Source organism: Perca fluviatilis, chromosome 15, assembly GCF_010015445.1.
Source record: "Perca fluviatilis chromosome 15, GENO_Pfluv_1.0, whole genome shotgun sequence".
Classification (NCBI taxonomy): domain Eukaryota; kingdom Metazoa; phylum Chordata; class Actinopteri; order Perciformes; family Percidae; genus Perca; species Perca fluviatilis.
Genome location: NC_053126.1, coordinates 1029724 through 1048019, shown reverse-complemented (window position 1 = coordinate 1048019; position 18296 = coordinate 1029724). Strand labels below are relative to the sequence as shown.

The window sequence follows — 18296 nt, the reverse complement described above, 5'->3', positions numbered from 1 at the left end:
TGCAAATGTAACGGCCAAACATCGTTTGATTTAATCCGTACACCAATAAGAATGTAAAAATTTGCAGAAGTGTGGCTGAAAGCTGCTTTAGACTATCAGATTATTATTATTTTAATATACTGTATATTATGACTCTTCAAACCTGGACTGGATTCATGTTGAGAGTTGCGTGTGCGTGTGTGTGTTGTGTGTAAATAGTGTGTAATCTCTTCAAAAGATAAATGAAAACATGACTCACCATTTGATGTGTTCTGTGCGTTGCTTCCTGTAGGAGAGACAGAATAAAATGTTTGATTCGTTGAGTACACACACACACACACACACCATACTCAGAAGAACAGTCCAACATTTCCAAGAAGTTTTTTTAAGAAACCTAACCAACTGGTTGGGATTGTTCGTGATAAACCACAGTGTGCATAGTGTCCTCTTGTTGGGTGAAGCTGGTGTTTGTGGTTTGAGGTCAAAGTCAAACAAGGTTACCAACTCAAGACAATAGACAGAAAAGACAAATAGAGCAATGCCGTCATGAAGAAGTACTACGTATACTACCCACCAAGGGTGTAGGTTTTCTTTCAACTTTTATAAAATAAATAAAAGTTGGGCGTCAAATACTTTCTGGTGAATTTATAATGCAACAATTTACGGTTGAAATGTCTGTAGAGAGTAGTAGCCTTTGTAGAGAGACAGCAGTAGAGAGTAGTATGTAGAGAGACAACAGTAGAGAGTAGTATGTAGAGAGACAACAGTAGAGAGTAGTATGTAGAGAGACAACAGTAGAGAGTAGTATGTAGAGAGACAGCAGTAGAGAGTAGTATGTAGAGAGACAGCAGTAGAGAGTAGTACGTAGAGAGACAACAGTAGAGAGTAGCAGTATGAGAGACCACAGTAGAGAGTAGTACGTAGAGACAACAGTAGAGAGTAGTATGTAGAGAGACAACAGTAGAGAGTAGTATGTAGAGAGACAACAGTAGAGAGTAGTATGTAGAGAGACAACAGTAGAGAGTAGTATGTAGAGAGACAGCAGTAGAGAGTAGTATGTAGAGAGACAGCAGTAGAGAGTAGTACGTAGAGAGACAACAGTAGAGAGTAGTATGTAGAGAGACAGCAGTAGAGAGTAGTATGTAGAGAGTAGTATGAAGAGAGTAGTACGTAGAGAGACAACACTGCAGTAGTAATGTGGCAATAGAAAGTTGTATACTTAGTCAAACATGAAATGAAGTGTAGGCTACCACTTGGAAACAGCTGCTACTCTGACTGGGCTTCACACCAAACTCCATGGAACTTTCTGCCACTTCAGCATCCAGCCTACCTTTAGAAACCTTTTTTAATCACTAGAGCAACTTTTTAATTCATGGAACTATTTACTTTTCCATGTTTTGCAACTGTATGCTTCCTTTTACTCCACTACATATCATTGCATTTACATTACATGTCATTTAGCTGACGCTTTTATCCAAAGTGACTTACAATTAAGTGCTTTCAAGTGTGAAGGTTCAAACTCCGAACAACAAGTAGTAAGAGCAAGTACATCAGCTTTAAATAAGCAAAGCTACAAGACATATGAAAGTGCAAGTTCAAAACATTTATTTATTTATTTATTTTTTTTTATCCGAGGTGTAGTCAGAAGAGATGTGTTTTTAGCCTTTGGCGGAAGATGTGTAGGCTTTCGGCCATCCTCATGTCGATGGGGAGCTCGTTCCACCATTTGGGAGCCAGGACAGAGAACAGTCAGGATTTTGTTGAGTAATTAGTTCTCCCTCGCTGTGGGGGGGCAGCAAGCAGTTTGGTTGATGCAGAGTGAAGTGGGTGGGTTGGGGTATATGGTTCAACCATGTCCTGGATGTAAGCTGGGGCTGATCCGTTCATGGCACTGTATGTAAGTACTAGTGTACTGTATGAGAGTACTAGTGTACTGTATGAGAGTACAAGTGTACTGTATAAAAGGACTAGTGTACTGTATGGGAGTACTAGTGTACTGTATGTAAGTACTAGTGTACTGTATGTAAGTACTAGTGTCTTGAAGCGGATGCGGGCAGCAATTTGTAACCAGTGAAGAGAGCGGAGGAGCGGTGTAGTGTGAGAGAACTTGGGGAGGTTGAAGACAAGCCGAGCTGTTGCGTTTTGAATGAGCTGCAGGGGTCGGATGGCACATGCAGGCAGGCCAATCAGGAGGGAGTTGCAGTAGTCTAGACGTGAGATGACTCAAGCCTGCACCAGAACCTGAGCCGCCTTCTGCGTTAGAAGTGGACGTATCCTTCTGATGTTGTGCAGCATGTATCTACACAATCGGGAGTTGCAGCAATGTTAGCAGTGAAGGAGTTGGTTGTCAAGTGTCACACCCAGGTTTGTAGCAGTCTGGGTGGGGACTACCACAGAGTTGTCAATTGTTATAGTCAGGTCTTGGGTAGGAGAGCCCTTCCCTGGAAGGAAAAGGAGCTAAGTCTTGTCGAGGTTGAGTTTCAGATGGTGTGTGGATATCCAAGAAGAGATGTCAGTCAGACAAGCTGAGATATGTGCTGCTACTTGAGTTACAGACTCCGGAAAGGAGAGAATTAGTTGGGTGTCATCTGCGTAGCTGTGATAAGAAAAGCTGTGCGACTGAATGACAGACCCGAGAGAGTTGGCGTACATAGAAAAGAGGAGGGGACCCAGGACTGATCCCTGGGGAACCCCAGTTTTGAGTGGGCAAGGTTCTGAGCTAGATCCTCTCCAAGTTACCCGGTAGGTTCGGTCTGACAGGTAAGATGTCAGCAAAGAGAGCGCAGAGCCTGAGACACCCAGATTCCGGAGTGTCGAAATGAGGATCTGGTGGTTCACTGTGTCAAAGGCAGCAGAAAGGTCCAGAAGGATGATGATGGAAGAGAGAGAGGTTGTTCTAGCGATGTGAAGCTGCTCAGTGACAGCAAGGAGGGCAGTTTCTGTTGAGTGACCAGCCTTGAAGCCAGACTGGTGGGGATCAAGAAGGTTGTTCTGGTGGAGATAGGTAGAGAGTTATAAATGGCACGCTCAAGAGTCTTAGATAGAAATGGAAGAAGGGAGACGGGTCTATGGTTATTGACATCAGAGGAGTCAAGTGTTGGTTTTTTTGAGTAGTGGGGTCACTCTTGCCTCTTTGAGAGCATCGGGGAAACAGCCAGTTGACAGGGAGATGTTAATGAGATGAGTGAGGAAAGAAAGAAGGTCAGGTGCAATGGACTGGAGAAGGTGAGAAGGGATAGGATCCAGGGGGCAGGTGGTTGGACGGGCAGAGGTAATCAAGGTAAGAATTTTATTTGGAGATAGAGGGGTGAAAGAGGAAAGAGTACTGGATGTGATGGATGGTAAGGTGATTTTAGGAGGTGCGGTGGAGAATGAAGAGAGTATGTCATCTATCTTTTTTACAAAGTAGTTGACAAAGTGGGTTGGTAGGAGGGAGGAGGTGGACTGGGGGAATCTAGCACGTTAGAGAAGATGGAAAAACGTTTTTGGGGGTTCGAGAAAGAGGATTCAATTTTGATTTGAGAGCTTTTTGCTGCAGAAATAGAGGCAGCGAAGGAGGAAAGAAGAGACTGATAGGTAAGCAGATCATCCGGGTGTTTAGATTTCCGCCATTTCCTTTCCGCTGCCCGTATAGTTGATCTTTCAGCACCTAATGAGTCAGATAACCACGGCGCTGGGGAGGATTTGCAAGCCTGTCGTGAAGTAAGAGGGCAGAGAGATTCGAGAGAGGAGGATAGAGTAGAGAGGAGAGTGTCTGTGGCAGGGTTGGGAGGCATGAGTAAGAAAGAGTCAGAGGGACGGAGGGTTGATAAGGTAGGGTACAACCGGGAAGATTGAAACGGAGGACGAATGAAACATTGCAGTTATCCCGAAAACCATACACGTTGCAAATGTCAAATTTCGTCAGTACGTACAGCACACAAGATCTACCAGACCCAGGAAAGTTGGCATCATGACGTCATGCTGCTACAAAGTTAGACCCGCGAACCCAATTAGAGTGCGGTAAGTAAAATGTTTGATGCAGTATTTTTTTTTTTAATGAAAGGTTGTATTTATTGTTTCATATACCGTTGTCATGGTCATACGACAGATGAATTAGGGTTTTAAAATGTCCTACAGTGTGGAATGTCAGAGTTTTTTAGTTTAGGAACAAAATAGGTTTAAATGTCAATTGTTGCTGTCGGGACAATTGAAACAGCTGTTTTATTCATCCCAACCAGGCAGTAAAACCCATGTATTCTAAGTATTTGCACACATATCTGTGTTTATACTATATTTTATACAGGTGAGACATGGAAAAGTGGTTTTAGAAAGATGTAAATATATTTGGGGCTATCAGGTAGGGGGTCGAGTTTTGCCATGTTATCCTATGGAGACTGACGGGCTGTGGGTCACTTATTTGGATGTGCGGTGGCTTACCCACATAATAACAGAGTGAAATAACATTTTGTACTAACATTACATTATATAATTGGAAACATGCGAGATACTCACTTCACGATGATGGCAATGATTTGTTAACAGCCCTGCAGCAATCTATCTGAAATAACACTTATCTGAAGTACCATTCATGATATGTTGCTAAATATTGAAGTTGTGGGAAGTGGACATAGCTTAAACTGGATGTTTCTTTCGTCCCCCAGCCCTGTTTCATTCGTCCGAATGAAACAAAACGCACGTCAGACTACTGCTTAAATAACTCCCCAACGGTTTCGTTCAGAGCTGAAAATGCAACTGCGGAGGACCAGTTTCAGGGATGTTTGAAAGAAGGACATCCAGCTCCTCCAGAAACTCCCCCAGAGGACCTGGTGGGCGGTAGATAACAATGATGACTAGTTGTACCGGATGCGTTATGGTGACAGCATGAAGTTCAAAAGAGAGTGGAGTGAACTGTGGCAGTGGGTAGAGAGAGAATCTCCACTTGGGGTTAATGACTATGCCTGTATCACCACCTCTCCCAGTGGGTCTGGGTGGGTGGGTGAAAGAGTAGGCAGAAGAGAGAGCAGCAGGGTTGGATGTGTTGGTTGGTGTAATCCAGGTCTCAGTGAGAGCAAGGAAGTCAAGGGATTTCAGGCTGGCAAGGCCAGAGATGAATTCAGTCTTGCGAGTGGCAGACTGGAAGTTCCACAGGTCACCTTCAAGAAGGTGTTGGTTGTGTGTGGAACGGGTGGGATAGGTAAGAGAGGTGGGGTTGCGGAAATGTTGCGAGCTAATGCATGGTTTGTAGTATCTCCGAGAGGAAACACGGACAGGAATGGAGAAGCAGCACATTTCCGAATAAAGACACCGAGCAATGTAAGTGAGATATGAGATATCAAGCCCACTTAACTTCCCACTTAGCCTCCCGCGAAGACTCCTGCGTAGACTCCTTTGTCTTTGTCCTCCGAGTCTTCGTCCGATGAGGCTGCCGCTTCACGCAAATGCCAACATTAAATACAAGGAGGAGATTGGTGTAGGCTCAAGGTGGGGAGGCCACACCCTGGCTAATCAGTCAAAGCACCTGATAGTCGTTAACCTCCACTCTCCAAATTCACACTTAACACTAAACTAGTTTCACTTTAAGAAAAAACACTAAATTTTGCCTAAGAACACAACCAATCCAGCAAAAAACACACAGCAGCAGTAGAAAGTAGAAAAGTAGAACAAGAAAACCCAAATAAAGTAAGTACTTAACTTAATATCTAGCTGTCCAGTACTGAGTTCCTTCAGCAATCAAATGCACTCAGTGGTATATCAGTGGTAGAAGAAGATCCTTTACTTGAGTAAAAGTAGCAAAACTGCATCATCAAAATACTCCTTTAAAAGTTAAAGTCTTGCATTGAAAATGTCACGTAGGTAAGTGACTTTATTATTTTGCATCTTTTAGCAAAATGTACTTAAAGTATCAACAGTAAAACTGTGTGTACATGCAATTTTAAGATAATGTTAACTATCTTGTATAATGTTTATATGTATAAAAATGCATCTTTTACTTTTTATTATTTGTGTAAAATGTTAATTAGTAAAGTACTTGAAATAGAAACATTTGTACACAAGTATAGAGTACTTGAGTAATTATATGTCGCCCTTTTACTTAATTACTCTTAATAACTGATTGTGACAAATGTTCATTTAGTTTGTTTACAATCTCTTTTTATGTTTATTATTCATTTCTTATTCAATTAAATTTTATTTATAGTATCAATTCATAACAAGAGTTATCTCAGGACACTTTACAGATAGAGTAGGTCTAGACCACACTATAATTTACAGATACTCTATCCTCCTCTCTTCTATAATTTAAACAATGACTGGCACTCTGAGAACACCATACTTGACACTGAGTCAAGTAAAGAAAATCTTGTTTCATTTTGCTAACATATTAGAGTCAAAGGTCTCTTTATCTCTCCATAAATCAGAAAATACTGTCAACAAAAAAACAAATATCCATTTCCTCCATGTTTTTGCGAATTAAATGTTTAAATCAGGCTGTGAATGATATCTTTAAAAACAGAAAAAGCTTCAGAAAACTTTTAATTGTAGCGTCTGTCTGTCATTAACCCTGTAATTACTGACATTAAGACAATGCTTTTTTAAATTAGGAGTTAAGTTCCTCTTTGTGTTTCCCCATTTCATCCAATGCAGGTAGATTGTACAGGTCCTGATCTAAATGGGCCTGTTAGATTGTACAGGTCCTGATCATATGGGCCTGTTAGGAGCAGGTAGGTTGTACAGCCCTGTTCTAAATGGGCCTGTTAGGAGCAGGTAGATGGTACAGGTCCTGATCTAAATGGGCCTGTTAGATTGTACAGGTCCTGTTCTAAATGGGCCTGTTAGGGGCAGGTAGGTTGTACAGGTCCTGATCTAAATGGGCCTGTTAGATTGTACAGGTCCTGATCTAAATGGGCCTGTTAGATTGTACAGGTCCTGCTCTAAATGTGCCTGTTAGGAGCATGTAGGTTGTACAGGTCCTGATCTAAATGTGCCTATTAGATTGTACAGGTCCTGATCTAAATGTGCCTGTTAGATTGTACAGGTCCTGTTCTAAATGTTAGATTGTACAGGTCCTGATCTAAATGTGCCTGTTAGATTGTACAGGTCCTGATCTAAATGTGCCTGTTAGATTGTACAGCTCCTGATCTAAATGTGCCTGTTAGGAGCAGGTAGGTTGTACAGGTCCTGATCTAAATGTGCCTGTTACATTGTACAGGTCCTGATCTAAATGGGCCTGTTAGATTGTACAGGTCCTGATCTAAATGGGCCTGTTAGATTGTACAGGTGCTGATCTAAATGTGCCAGTTAGATTGTACAGGTCCTGATCTAAATGTGCCTGTTAGATTGTACAGGTCCTGATCTAAATGTGCCTGTTAGATTGTACAGGTCCTGTTCTAAATGGGCCTGTTAGCTCAGAAATGTAGAGGATGTTTAACAGGGCAGCAAATGGAGGAAGATTTGAAACTCTTGTCATTTGGAAGCTCGCCGAGCCAAAAGTATACAACAGGTACAAAAATACCTACTTTGTGATGTATAATTTGTGCATGACAAGTAAATATTGTGGGTATGAGAGTAATTTATAGAGAAGGAACTAAGATAATTTTTTCAAAGCTTGACACTCTAATTGATGACATCATCACTCGAAGCAGCCCCTCATTAGAAATGCAGAAAAATCCTGAAATGAAGACTAAAACAGCTTTTTCACAAAAACTGTAAAAGATATCAAAACACTGAGCACACCCCAAATACCTGAATATTTCATGAACAGTTTAACGTTTGAATCACGTCTGTAGGTGAAAGAATGTAGGAGGAGATACATTTTGAAGCAGAAGATTTTAAGGATTTGAAGCATGCTCTCATTGACTTCAATTTTAAAAAAGTGTTAAAAAGCTTAATATTTTAAAAAGTGTAAATAGTAGAAAAAAAGTTGAAGAAGTCCCATCATTAGCTGAAAGAGCTGAACATTTTAAAAGTTGAATGGTTTTAATAGCTGAAAGTATGCAGAAGTTATGGAGAGCCAGAAAACGTACGGAACAAGATATAAGAAAAACTAAAAAATGCATTTCCTGCAGAAAATGCGTGGGAATGCTGAATAACTGAATTGCTGAAGCTAAACTGGATGAATAGCTTAAATCCGTAAGAAGAAGTTGAAGAAGTGAGAATAGTTGAAAAAGTGGAAATCGTTTTAGGTATGAAGTATGAATTTCATTAAAAAGTTAAAAGCTGGACTTCCGCCTACGTCATGGCCAAGAACTGTAGGTAGACTCCTCAGCTCCGACAGACCCATTATAAATAGCTGTTAAAAGAGTTTATTGATAAATGATTACGAGACTACGTGAAAGAGAAAACTTAGCGGACATGCCGATCCAAAATTCGAGCAGGAAAGAAGTAGGAAAAGGGAGTAAAATGGAGGAGGGAAGACCAGGCTCCAAACAGCTAACGATAGCTGAAGCTACTCCAGTGAAAACCAGCGAGGATGCTAACAACATGGCTAACACGGGGGCGAATGATGTGCTAGCGGAGTTACGAAAACTCTCTCATCAGAATGGAGACCAAGTTGACCGAGATAGCAACACACACAGACGACTTGGAACAAAGAAACACCGAAGCTGAGAACAGAGTAAGTGTTACAGAAGACAGTCATGCTAAATACGGGAGGGTGCTAAGATACTTGTTGCACAGGGAAGCTGATCTCACGAGTAAATGCGAACCCCGAGGCGCGGCACCACCACGGTCTATCATAGTCCGCTTTTTGGACTTTCAGGTGAAGCAGACAGTGCTACAACAAGCATGGAAACAACGCAATGTCCAGTTTGAAGGCCACACGATCTATTTTGACCAGGATTATTCGTCTGAAGTGCAGAGAAAGAGGAAAAAGCTCAAAGAGAAGAACATCAAGGCCCAGACACTGTACCCTGCCCAGCTGAAGATTTCCCTGGAATCAGGTACCCGCGTTTTCGCAACATTGCTTGAAGCACAACCTACACTGAAAGATTTGGGGGTAGACATCGCATTGGAGGACAGAGAGGTCCTTGAGATGGAGATGGCGCGTGAAGCCTGGACAACGCAGCCCAACGGGAGGAAAATAAACCGGCAACACCTTTAATTTATGGAATGGACAAAGATGATTAAATCTGGACAGGATAGGCTTAAAATTTCGCAATGAAGTACATTGGGACTGGGTCTGTCTGGAGGGGTGGGTGGGCTTGTATTTGATCTTGGCCTTGGGATGGTCTGAATGCAACCACAGGTTTGCCTGGAAGATCGTCTCCACTGCACAATGTGCACTTTACCCAGAGAGCATGCGCTCTCTGCCCAATGGACACGGGGAGTGGGATGCCCTTTACTCGTTCTTCAGTTGTTCTGATTTCAAGGGCTAACCACTGGTTTTCTGGAAGTTTATAAAGATTTGTTCATCATAGCTATTCGCACTGTTATTATGTCTGTTCTCTTTGTTTCGGTCCTCGGCAGTATCATGTATGGTGATATTTGTTTTCTGTTTCTAAAAACATGGTATGAGTAATCTCAATGTGGTTAGTTATAACATAAATGGTATTAATCATCCCATCAAAAGGAAAAAAAAATTGTCCCAACTAAAAAAACTAAATTGTTCAATTGCTTTACTTCAAGAAACCCATCTTGATGATAAAGAGCACCAAAAGTTACGGAGGGAATGGGTAGGGCAGGTTTTTAGTTTGGCACATAAAGAGGGAAGAAAACGAGGGGTTCCCATATTAGTGCATAAAGCTCTGGGCCTCACTGTTGAGAAAACGCATGCGGACAAAGCAGGTCGATACATTTTGATTGTTGGAACAATAGGAGAGATAAAAATATCCATTTTAAATTTGTATGCCCCAAACGAAGATGACATTGCTTTTTTCTAAGACATCTCAGTCGTTCTAACCTCATTAGTTGAGGGGTTGCTCATATTGGGTGGGGATTTCAACTGCGTGTTGAACCAACAATTAGATAAGCAACCTTTTGAGGATGGTCCAATATCAAGAAAGACAGGGGTACTTGGGAGTATGATGGAAGAGATGGGTTCAGTAGATGTATGGCACCAAAATCATCCTAAAGAACGAGATTACACATTTTTCTCTAAAGTACATGGTAGCTACTCCAGAATAGATATGTTATGTATGTTTAAAGGAGATGTTTACACAGTGACCAGCTGCCATATTGAATCAATAACAATCTCGGATCATGCTCCGTTAGTCCTTTCGTTGGTTCTGGATAAAAATAGCAGTTTAAAACAGTGACAGTTTCCCTCATTAATAATTTGAGTGTTGTACAAAAGATTAAGCAAGAATGGAAAGATTATTTAGATAATAATGATAATGGAGAGGTTTCAGCCTCTACGTTATGGGAGGCAGCGAAAGTGGTTATAAGAGGAAAATTGATTGCACTATCATCTAAAATTAAGAAAGAAAGGATTAAGGAACCACAAAAATTGGAAAAAAATATTTTAGACTTAGAAAAGGAGCATAAGGAGACTAGTCAAGAAAATACTCTTCAAGCTTTAAAGAAGCGCAGACAAGAGCTTAATGACCTGTTAACATATAAAGCGGAGGGGGCCCTACGATTTGCTAATCAACGATATTATGAATCGGGAAATCGAACGTAGTGATTAGCTTTTTCAAGTACCACAAAAAACAGCCCAGTCGCGTAACAGATAGCAAAAATTCAACATCCAAATTCCAAAAAAGTCATATCTCATCCTAAAGATATTGCCGATGCATTCTCCACTTATTATGAAGCATTGTATGACTCACCGGAAGCCTTGATGCTGAGAAAGCATTCGATAGGGTGGACTGGTTGTTTTTAGAGTACACTTTAAAGAAATTGGGATTTCATTCTAAATTTATCAATTGGATTGGGGTGATGTATTTGAATCCTACCTCCAAAGTTAGGGTAAATGGCTATATCTCGGACGAATTTGTCTTTAAAAGGAGGAACCAGACAGGGTTGTCCCCTCAGCCCCCTGTTGTTCGCAATTAGTATAGAACCATTGGCAGAGTTGATTAGGGAAGATCATAGAGTACAAGGAGTAACTGTTGGAGGCAGAGTTCAAACTGTCACTGTATGCCGATGATGTTATTTTATATATTTCTAACCCATTGACTTCTGTTCCTGCATTGTTAGAGTGCCTGAGAGAATTTGGACTAGTTTCGGGCTATAAGGTCAATGAGACCAAGTCACAAGCTTTGTGGTTGGTAGGGGACAAACCAAATTAATTGGACAAAATAGCTTCATTTAATTGGCCCACCCAGGGCTTCAGATATTTGGGTGTGGTTATTACGCCTCATACATCCCAATTGTATAATGAGAATTATGGTAAACTAATGTCCAAAATCAAAGCAGATGTGGGGCGTTGGGATATTCTCCCCCTGTCTTTAATAGGCAGAATAGAAGTTGTAAAGATGAACATTCTCCCTTGTCTTTTGTATCTTTTCCAGGCCTTGCCTATATGGATACCTACATCTGTGTTTAAAAATCTGGATAAGATGATTTCTACATTTGTGTGGCAGGGGAAAAAACCCAGGATCCAGAAGAGATTACTGTGCAGCTCTAAGGGAGCTGGTGGCTTGAGTCTACCCAATTTTAAGTTGTATTATTGGGCAGCACAGTTACGAGCAATAGTAGAATGGGTGATTCAGGATGTGGATACAAATTGGTTATGGTTGGAGAATTTCTCGAGCCCATCGGTTCCCTTGGAGATGGCATTATTTTTGGAACAAAAGAAATGGAGAGAACTTAAAATACAAAATGAATGGATTGCCTGTACTCATCGTATATGGTCAATGTTGAGGAAGAGATTGGGTATTCCTTTAACAACTTCACGTGCACTTCAAATTGAGTGACTTTCCTCCAAGTAAAACAGATCCTGTTTTTTTGAATTGGGCAGGGAAAGGACTGATAACCGTACACCAGATGTTTGATGGGGAAATCCTAAAATCCTTCAAACAATTACAAGACAAACATGGACTATCCTCCAAAGATTTCTTCCAATATTTGCAGATACGGGACTATATAAGGTCGAGTGGGGAATGGGAAGCCTTGAAAAGATTGCCTACTTCAATGGAATCCTATTTGATCAAAAATATCACTGAAAAAAATAAGAAAAAAACGGTTTCAAATTTATATTATTTCCTACAGACACAATTGTTAGATAATTCTTTTGACATAAAAGGCAAATGGGAATTAGAAGCAAATATTATATTGAAGATGAGGAATGGATTAAGGCATGTGAAATTAGTCACAAAACCACAAATAGTCCCAGTTGGAGAGTCGTGATGAGATTCTTTAGGACCCCTTCAATTATATTCATTTTTGACAATAGTAAATCAAATTTATGTTGGAGAAATTGTAACCAAATTGGAGATCATGCTCACATTGTTTGGGATTGCCCCATCCTGAAACCCTTTTGGTGGGGAGTTACGCGGGAAATTCAAGTCATGTTCAAATGTAACCTGTCATTAGAATTTGTTCACTGTGTAATAGGAGTGGCCCCAAGAGAGGGTCCTAACAAACAGTACGCTAAATTGATTCAGATATTACTCTTAGTGGCAAGAAAAATGATTACTAGGTCCTGGCTCTAGGTCCAACCCCCTACACTGGAACAATGGCAGAAGGGGTTGAAGGAGATATACTGTATGGAGAAAATCACAGCCCAACTTCACTTGAAAGTTGATTAGTTTAAGGATCTTTGGGATCCGGTTATTCATTGTTTTGGTTGGACACAATAAAATGTGAGTGAAGGGGGATTCTCTTGCCTTTTTTATTTTAAATGCAGTAAAATGTAGATAAAGAATATTGCTGAAAAGATGTAATTGTTACTTTGGATACTGATTGACATTTTACGATTACTTCTTTTTTTTGTGTAAGACACTGCCGAGTGTGCCATTGTTCTTCTATGTTTGTAAAAAACAAAAGTCAATTAAGATGTGCATTTACTTAAATAAAAATGTAAAAAAAAAAAAAAATAAAGTTAAAAGCTTATACTAAACTGAACTGTTGGCTTTTAAAGTTGAATAATGAAAAAATATGTAGAACATTGTAAGGTCTGAGTATATTTTCTAACTGATAATGACTCACAAATGCAGAAATATCAAACAAATTGTATGAAAAATCTCAAATGCATTGCACTGCACTGCTGAAACATCTGGAAAATTGTCAGAGATGGAAGCCAAACTGCATTACCTAAAGGAAGAGCTAAAATACATTGTTAGAAAACCTGGAAGCTGAACTGTAATACTGTCAAAGATGAAAGTTGAAATGAATTTCCTGAAAAGGCTGAAAGAAGAAATACTTTGTATTATTATCAGATATATACACTGCATAGAACAAAAAAGCTTCAATCTAGCTGAGATGAGATGTGAAATATATTAGGTGAAACGAATGGGGCTGAACAAGAGGACAGAGAGGAAAGAGAGAAGGAGAGAAAGAGAGGAGAGGAGAGAAGAGAGGAGAGGAAGAGAGAAGACAGGAAAAAGAGAAGAGAGGAAGGAGAGGAAGGAGAGGAAGGAGAGGAAAGAGAGAAGGAGAGAGAGAGAGGAAAGGAAAAAGAGAGAGAGAGTAACTTCCAATTGCTACTACTCTTTAACTGCCTTGCTCAGGGACACATTGATTGATGTATCACAGTGGGATTTGAACCCAGCTCTCCTACACCAAAGGAGTGCATCATATCCACTACACTATCATCAACCTATAGATGGCTGGTGTTCCTTCAGCTATAACAAAGCCTGTCTTTGATCTTTAATCACCACACCTGCTAATGAGTGAGAGACAGTGTGAGAGAGACAGACAGAGAGGGAGGGAGACAGGGAAGGGAGACAGAGAAGGAGGGAGGGAGATAGAGAGAGAGAAAGAGAAAGAGGGATAGAGAAAGCGAAAGAGAGTTCGCTCTGCATTTCGCTCAGAAATTTGGAGGATGTTTAACAGGGCAGCGACTGAAGGAAGATATGGACCTCTTGTCATTTGGAAGCTCACCGAGCCAAAAGTATAAGTCATATCGCATATCGCTGAGCACATTCACTGAAACTAGACAAAAATACCTAAGTTTTGATGTATAAATTGTGTATGACAAGTAAAAATTGCGGGTGTACGAGCAATTTATAGAGAAGGAACTAAGATAATTTTTTAAGGCTCCACACTCTACTTGATGACTTCACTCACTCTGGCAGACGCGATACACACTCTGTTTAATCGATAAAATTTCCTGAAATGAAAACTAAACGTAAACAGCAAGATATCAAACACTGAGCACACCCCGAATACCTGAATATTTTGTGAACAGTTTAAAGTTTGAATCACGTCTGTAGGTGAAAGAATGTAGGATGAGATACCTTTTGAAGCAGAAGAGGATTTGAAGGATTTGAAGCCTGCTCTCATTGAGTTTAATGTTAAAATAAAATGTTTAAAATCTTAATATTTAAAAAAGTATAAATAGTAGAAAAAAGTTGAAGTCCCATCATTATATGAAAGAGCTGAACATTTTAAAAGTTGAATGGTTTTAATAGCTGAACGTATGCAGAAGTTATGGAGAGCCAAAAAAAATACGGAATAATAAAAATGGTCGAACAGAATAACAATAGTTGGAATGCTGTTGAATCAGCATTCCCACTAAAACTACTCAATAAACAAGTATATCAGCATCAAAATGTAGGCTACTTAAAGTAGTCTACCAAAAGTATTTAAAAAAACAAATCTAAATTGAAAAATTGAGTTTTTGCCTGAAAAACACGGAATTAAAACATAATTTTTTAGGTTTTCTTCTCATTATAACTCCAGATTAATAACCGGACGGAGACACTGACCTGCAGCAGTTAGAACCAGGAGCACGACAGCACGAACCAGAAGCTTCCCCTCCATGATGTGATGTGCCTGTGGTCTGTAATCAATGCAGGAGTTTATCATGCAGGCAGGGAGGGGCGTGACTCTCAGAGACTCCGATCAGGTGCGTTGTGCTGCTGTCAGGCCCGGTTTCAACACCTCACATACCACACACGCCCTTCTTTACAATCATAGCCTGCAGCCGTCAGAGCTTGCTGCTGAAGGGAAATCAGCTGTTCTGGAACCGAAAACTCTGAGTTTCCATCTCAGGGTAAATCAGCTCAGAGATCAGGTCCGACTCAGAGATCAGGATTAGACTCAGAGTCTGGCAGGTATTAGTCCCAGGTAGGGCTGGGTACCGAACGTCGATACTTTTATGTATTGAAAAAAATACTCCAATCCTATGAGTATCGAAAAAAATACTCCAATCCTATGAGTATCGAAAAAAATACTCCAATCCTATGAGTATAGAAAAATTATTTATCTTTTGGTGCCAAATTTTGGTATCAAAAGCGTCTGAGCGCGTAAGCGCAAGCTTATCTGTCCTTTCTGCATACTGACACAGAGCGGAGCTCCGACCAACACACACACACACGCACATGGAGAGGTGCGGATGGAGTAAACTGTCTGCAGTTTTGTTGAAGTCACAGAGAGTCACGGTTGGTTTCAAGTGTAGTTACAGTTTTTTAAAACTTCACGCAGACAGCGTTTGCTGCGATATGATATTAATGGCGAGCTGAAAGCGGTCGCGGTGCTGTTGACGTTACACTTCCTCTTCAGGTGTAGACACATTTAGCTGACGGCCGACCGTTGACAGAAAACCCCGTCGATATGATCAGTCACGTCCCCGAGGTCCAAAAAACTGCCACCTTTTATTAATGTTACTCTGAGTGAGCAGTTTTACCAGAATTTTTTAATTTTGATAACTGTTTTGATTCACAATTAAGGTGGAAAATAAAAGCTTTGTGTTTAATGTATTTTTGTTGATGTTGAAATGGATTTTAAAACAGAAAAAAGTATCGTTAGGAATTGGTATCAAAATTGAGGTATCGAAATTGGCACCGGATCGAAAGATTCTGAACGATACCCAGCCCTAGTCCCAGGAGCTAACGTCAGCCCACAGGCGCTTCAGGCTTTTACAGGTTAAAAAAGCAACACAGCGGCTGCTGTCAAAATTGCTGCTAGAGTAAATGCGTAAGTTCTAATATAGTGTATTAATAGGCTACAATATTTAATCATAAATATAATATTACTGGTGAAATGGTATTGAACCTATAATCTATAAAAGTCCTAGTCCTACTACTCCCAATCTGAGGCTGCAGCAACATCATTAACAGAATTATTATTCATAATATTTTATTTCAAAGGGTGCTGGTGTAGGTCTATTATTTTGAAAGGACAATAATAATCAGGCACCTGGTGGGGCCGTAATATCTGTTCACCTGTTCTGGTTTTTGTGACTATAGAGGGGGGGGGGGTGAAAGGGGAAGTCTCATTATTTGCTGACCGCTGTTTTCACGCTTGTTTTACGCTTTTCTAAATAATAATTTAGAAAAGCTTGAAAAATAATAATATTTTTTTGACTTTTGGACACAACTTCGTATGCCAGTAACACAACTATGGGATGTATTGGAAGCAGAACCTTGTTTGTGTTAGTGTAAATAAATGTGGAATCATTAAGCTCGTCTGGCAAGTTATATCCTGCTCAGCCTCTCGGAGGCTAAAAATAGTCTCCGATTGCCGCCTACAAGGTTTACATCATTCACCTGCAATCCTGTGGAACATCTTTTTAATTAATAGGCTCGTTGGAGATGATCTACGCCTCGCCTGTAAAGTGGACAAGAGCAGGCGGGAGCAGCTGGGGGGGTTGCCCCCCCCCCACATCATCACATACCCTTCACCATACCTAGAGATTGGCATGGTTTTATTTCAGTTAGCCTGATAGCTGGTTTGATTTGCATTGAGAGATGATTTTATGGAAAGTACCCCATGCCAATCTCTAGGTATGGTGAAGGGTATGTGATGATGTGGGGGTATGGTGAAGGGTATGTATGATGTGGGGTATGGTGAAGGGTATGTGATGATGGGGGTATGGTGAAGGGTATGTGATGATGTGGGGGTATGGGTGGGTATGTGTATGATGTGGGGGTATGGTGAAGGGTATGTGATGATGGGGGTATGGTGAAGGGTATGTGATGATGTGGGGGTATGGTGAAGGGTATGTGATGATTTGGGGGTATGGTGAAGGGTATGTGATGATGTGGGGGTATGGTGAAGGTTTTTTGTTATGTGTGTGGTTTGGTGAAAGGTATGTATGATGTTGGGGTATGGTGAAGGGGTATGTGATGATGTGGGGGTATGGTGAAGGGGTATGTGATTGGTGTAGGTATGGTGAAGGGTGATGTGTATGATGGGGGGTATGGGTGAAGGGGTATGTGATGATGGGGGGTATGGTGAAGGGTATGTGTATGTGGGGTTATGGTGAAGGGTTATGTGATGATGGGGGTATGGTGAAGGGGTATGTGATGATGTGGGGGTATGGTGAAGTTGTGTGATGATGGGGGGGTATAGGTGGGGGTATGTGATGATGGGGGGGTATGTGGTGAAGGGTATGTGATGATGGGGGTGGTGTATGGTGAAAGGTATGTGATGTGTGGGGGTATAGGTGAAGGGTATGTATGATGTGGGGTTGGTGAAAGTATGTGTTGATGTGGGGTATGGTGAAGGTGTATGGTGATGTGGGGGTATATGGTGAAGGTATGTGATGATGTGGGGGTGTGAATTGAAGGTATGTGTGATGTGGGTATGGTGAAGGGTATGTGAGTATGGTGGAGGTATATGTGATGTGGGGTATGTTAAGGGTATGTGATGTGTGGGGTAGAAGGGGGTATGTGATGTGGGGGGTTGGTGAATGTATGTGATGTGTGGGGGTATGGTGGGGTATGTGATGTGGGGTATGGTGAAGTTTATGTTGATGTGTAGTATGGTGAAGGTATGTATGATGTGTGGGGGTATGGTAGAAGGGTATGTGTGTGGGGGTATGGTGAAGGGTATGTGATAGATGTAGGGGGGTATGAGATTATGTGATGATGGGGGGGTATGGTAGAAGTGGTATGTGATGTGGGGGTATGTGGTGAGAAGGGTATGTGATGTGTGGGGGTATGTGAAGGGTATGTGATGATGTGGGGTATAGGTGAAGGGTATGTGATGATGGGGGGTATGGTGAAGGGGTATGTGATGTGTGGGGGGTATGGTGAGAGGGTATGTGATGATGGGGGGTATAGTGGAAGGGTATGTTAGTGATGGGGGTATGGTGAAGGGTATGATGATGGTAGGGGGGGGTATGTGTGAAAGGATTTATGTGTGTGGGGTATAGTGAAGGTATGTGATGTGTGGTATGGTGAAGGGTATGTGATGTGGGGTATGGTGAAGGGTATGTGATGTGGGGGTATGGTGAAAGTTGTATGTGATGATGGGGGTTATGGTGAAGGGTATGTGATGTGTGGGGGGTA

At 41.1% G+C, this 18296-nt stretch overlaps 1 protein-coding gene across 1 annotated transcript in view; it reads right to left on the bottom strand.

Annotated features, from left to right (window-relative positions):
- The window catches only part of LOC120573835 (serine protease 27-like), a 29425-nt gene extending 14574 nt beyond the window's left edge, over positions 1 to 14851 (bottom strand). The window contains exons 1-2 of the mRNA XM_039823697.1: positions 14769 to 14851; positions 239 to 265 (exon numbers count right to left, since the gene is read on the bottom strand). Of these exons, the coding sequence (XP_039679631.1) occupies positions 239 to 265; positions 14769 to 14823 (82 nt within the window). The 5' untranslated portion in view covers positions 14824 to 14851. The remainder of the gene's footprint in view (positions 1 to 238; positions 266 to 14768) is intronic.
- Between the last annotated feature and the right edge of the window lie 3445 nt (positions 14852 to 18296).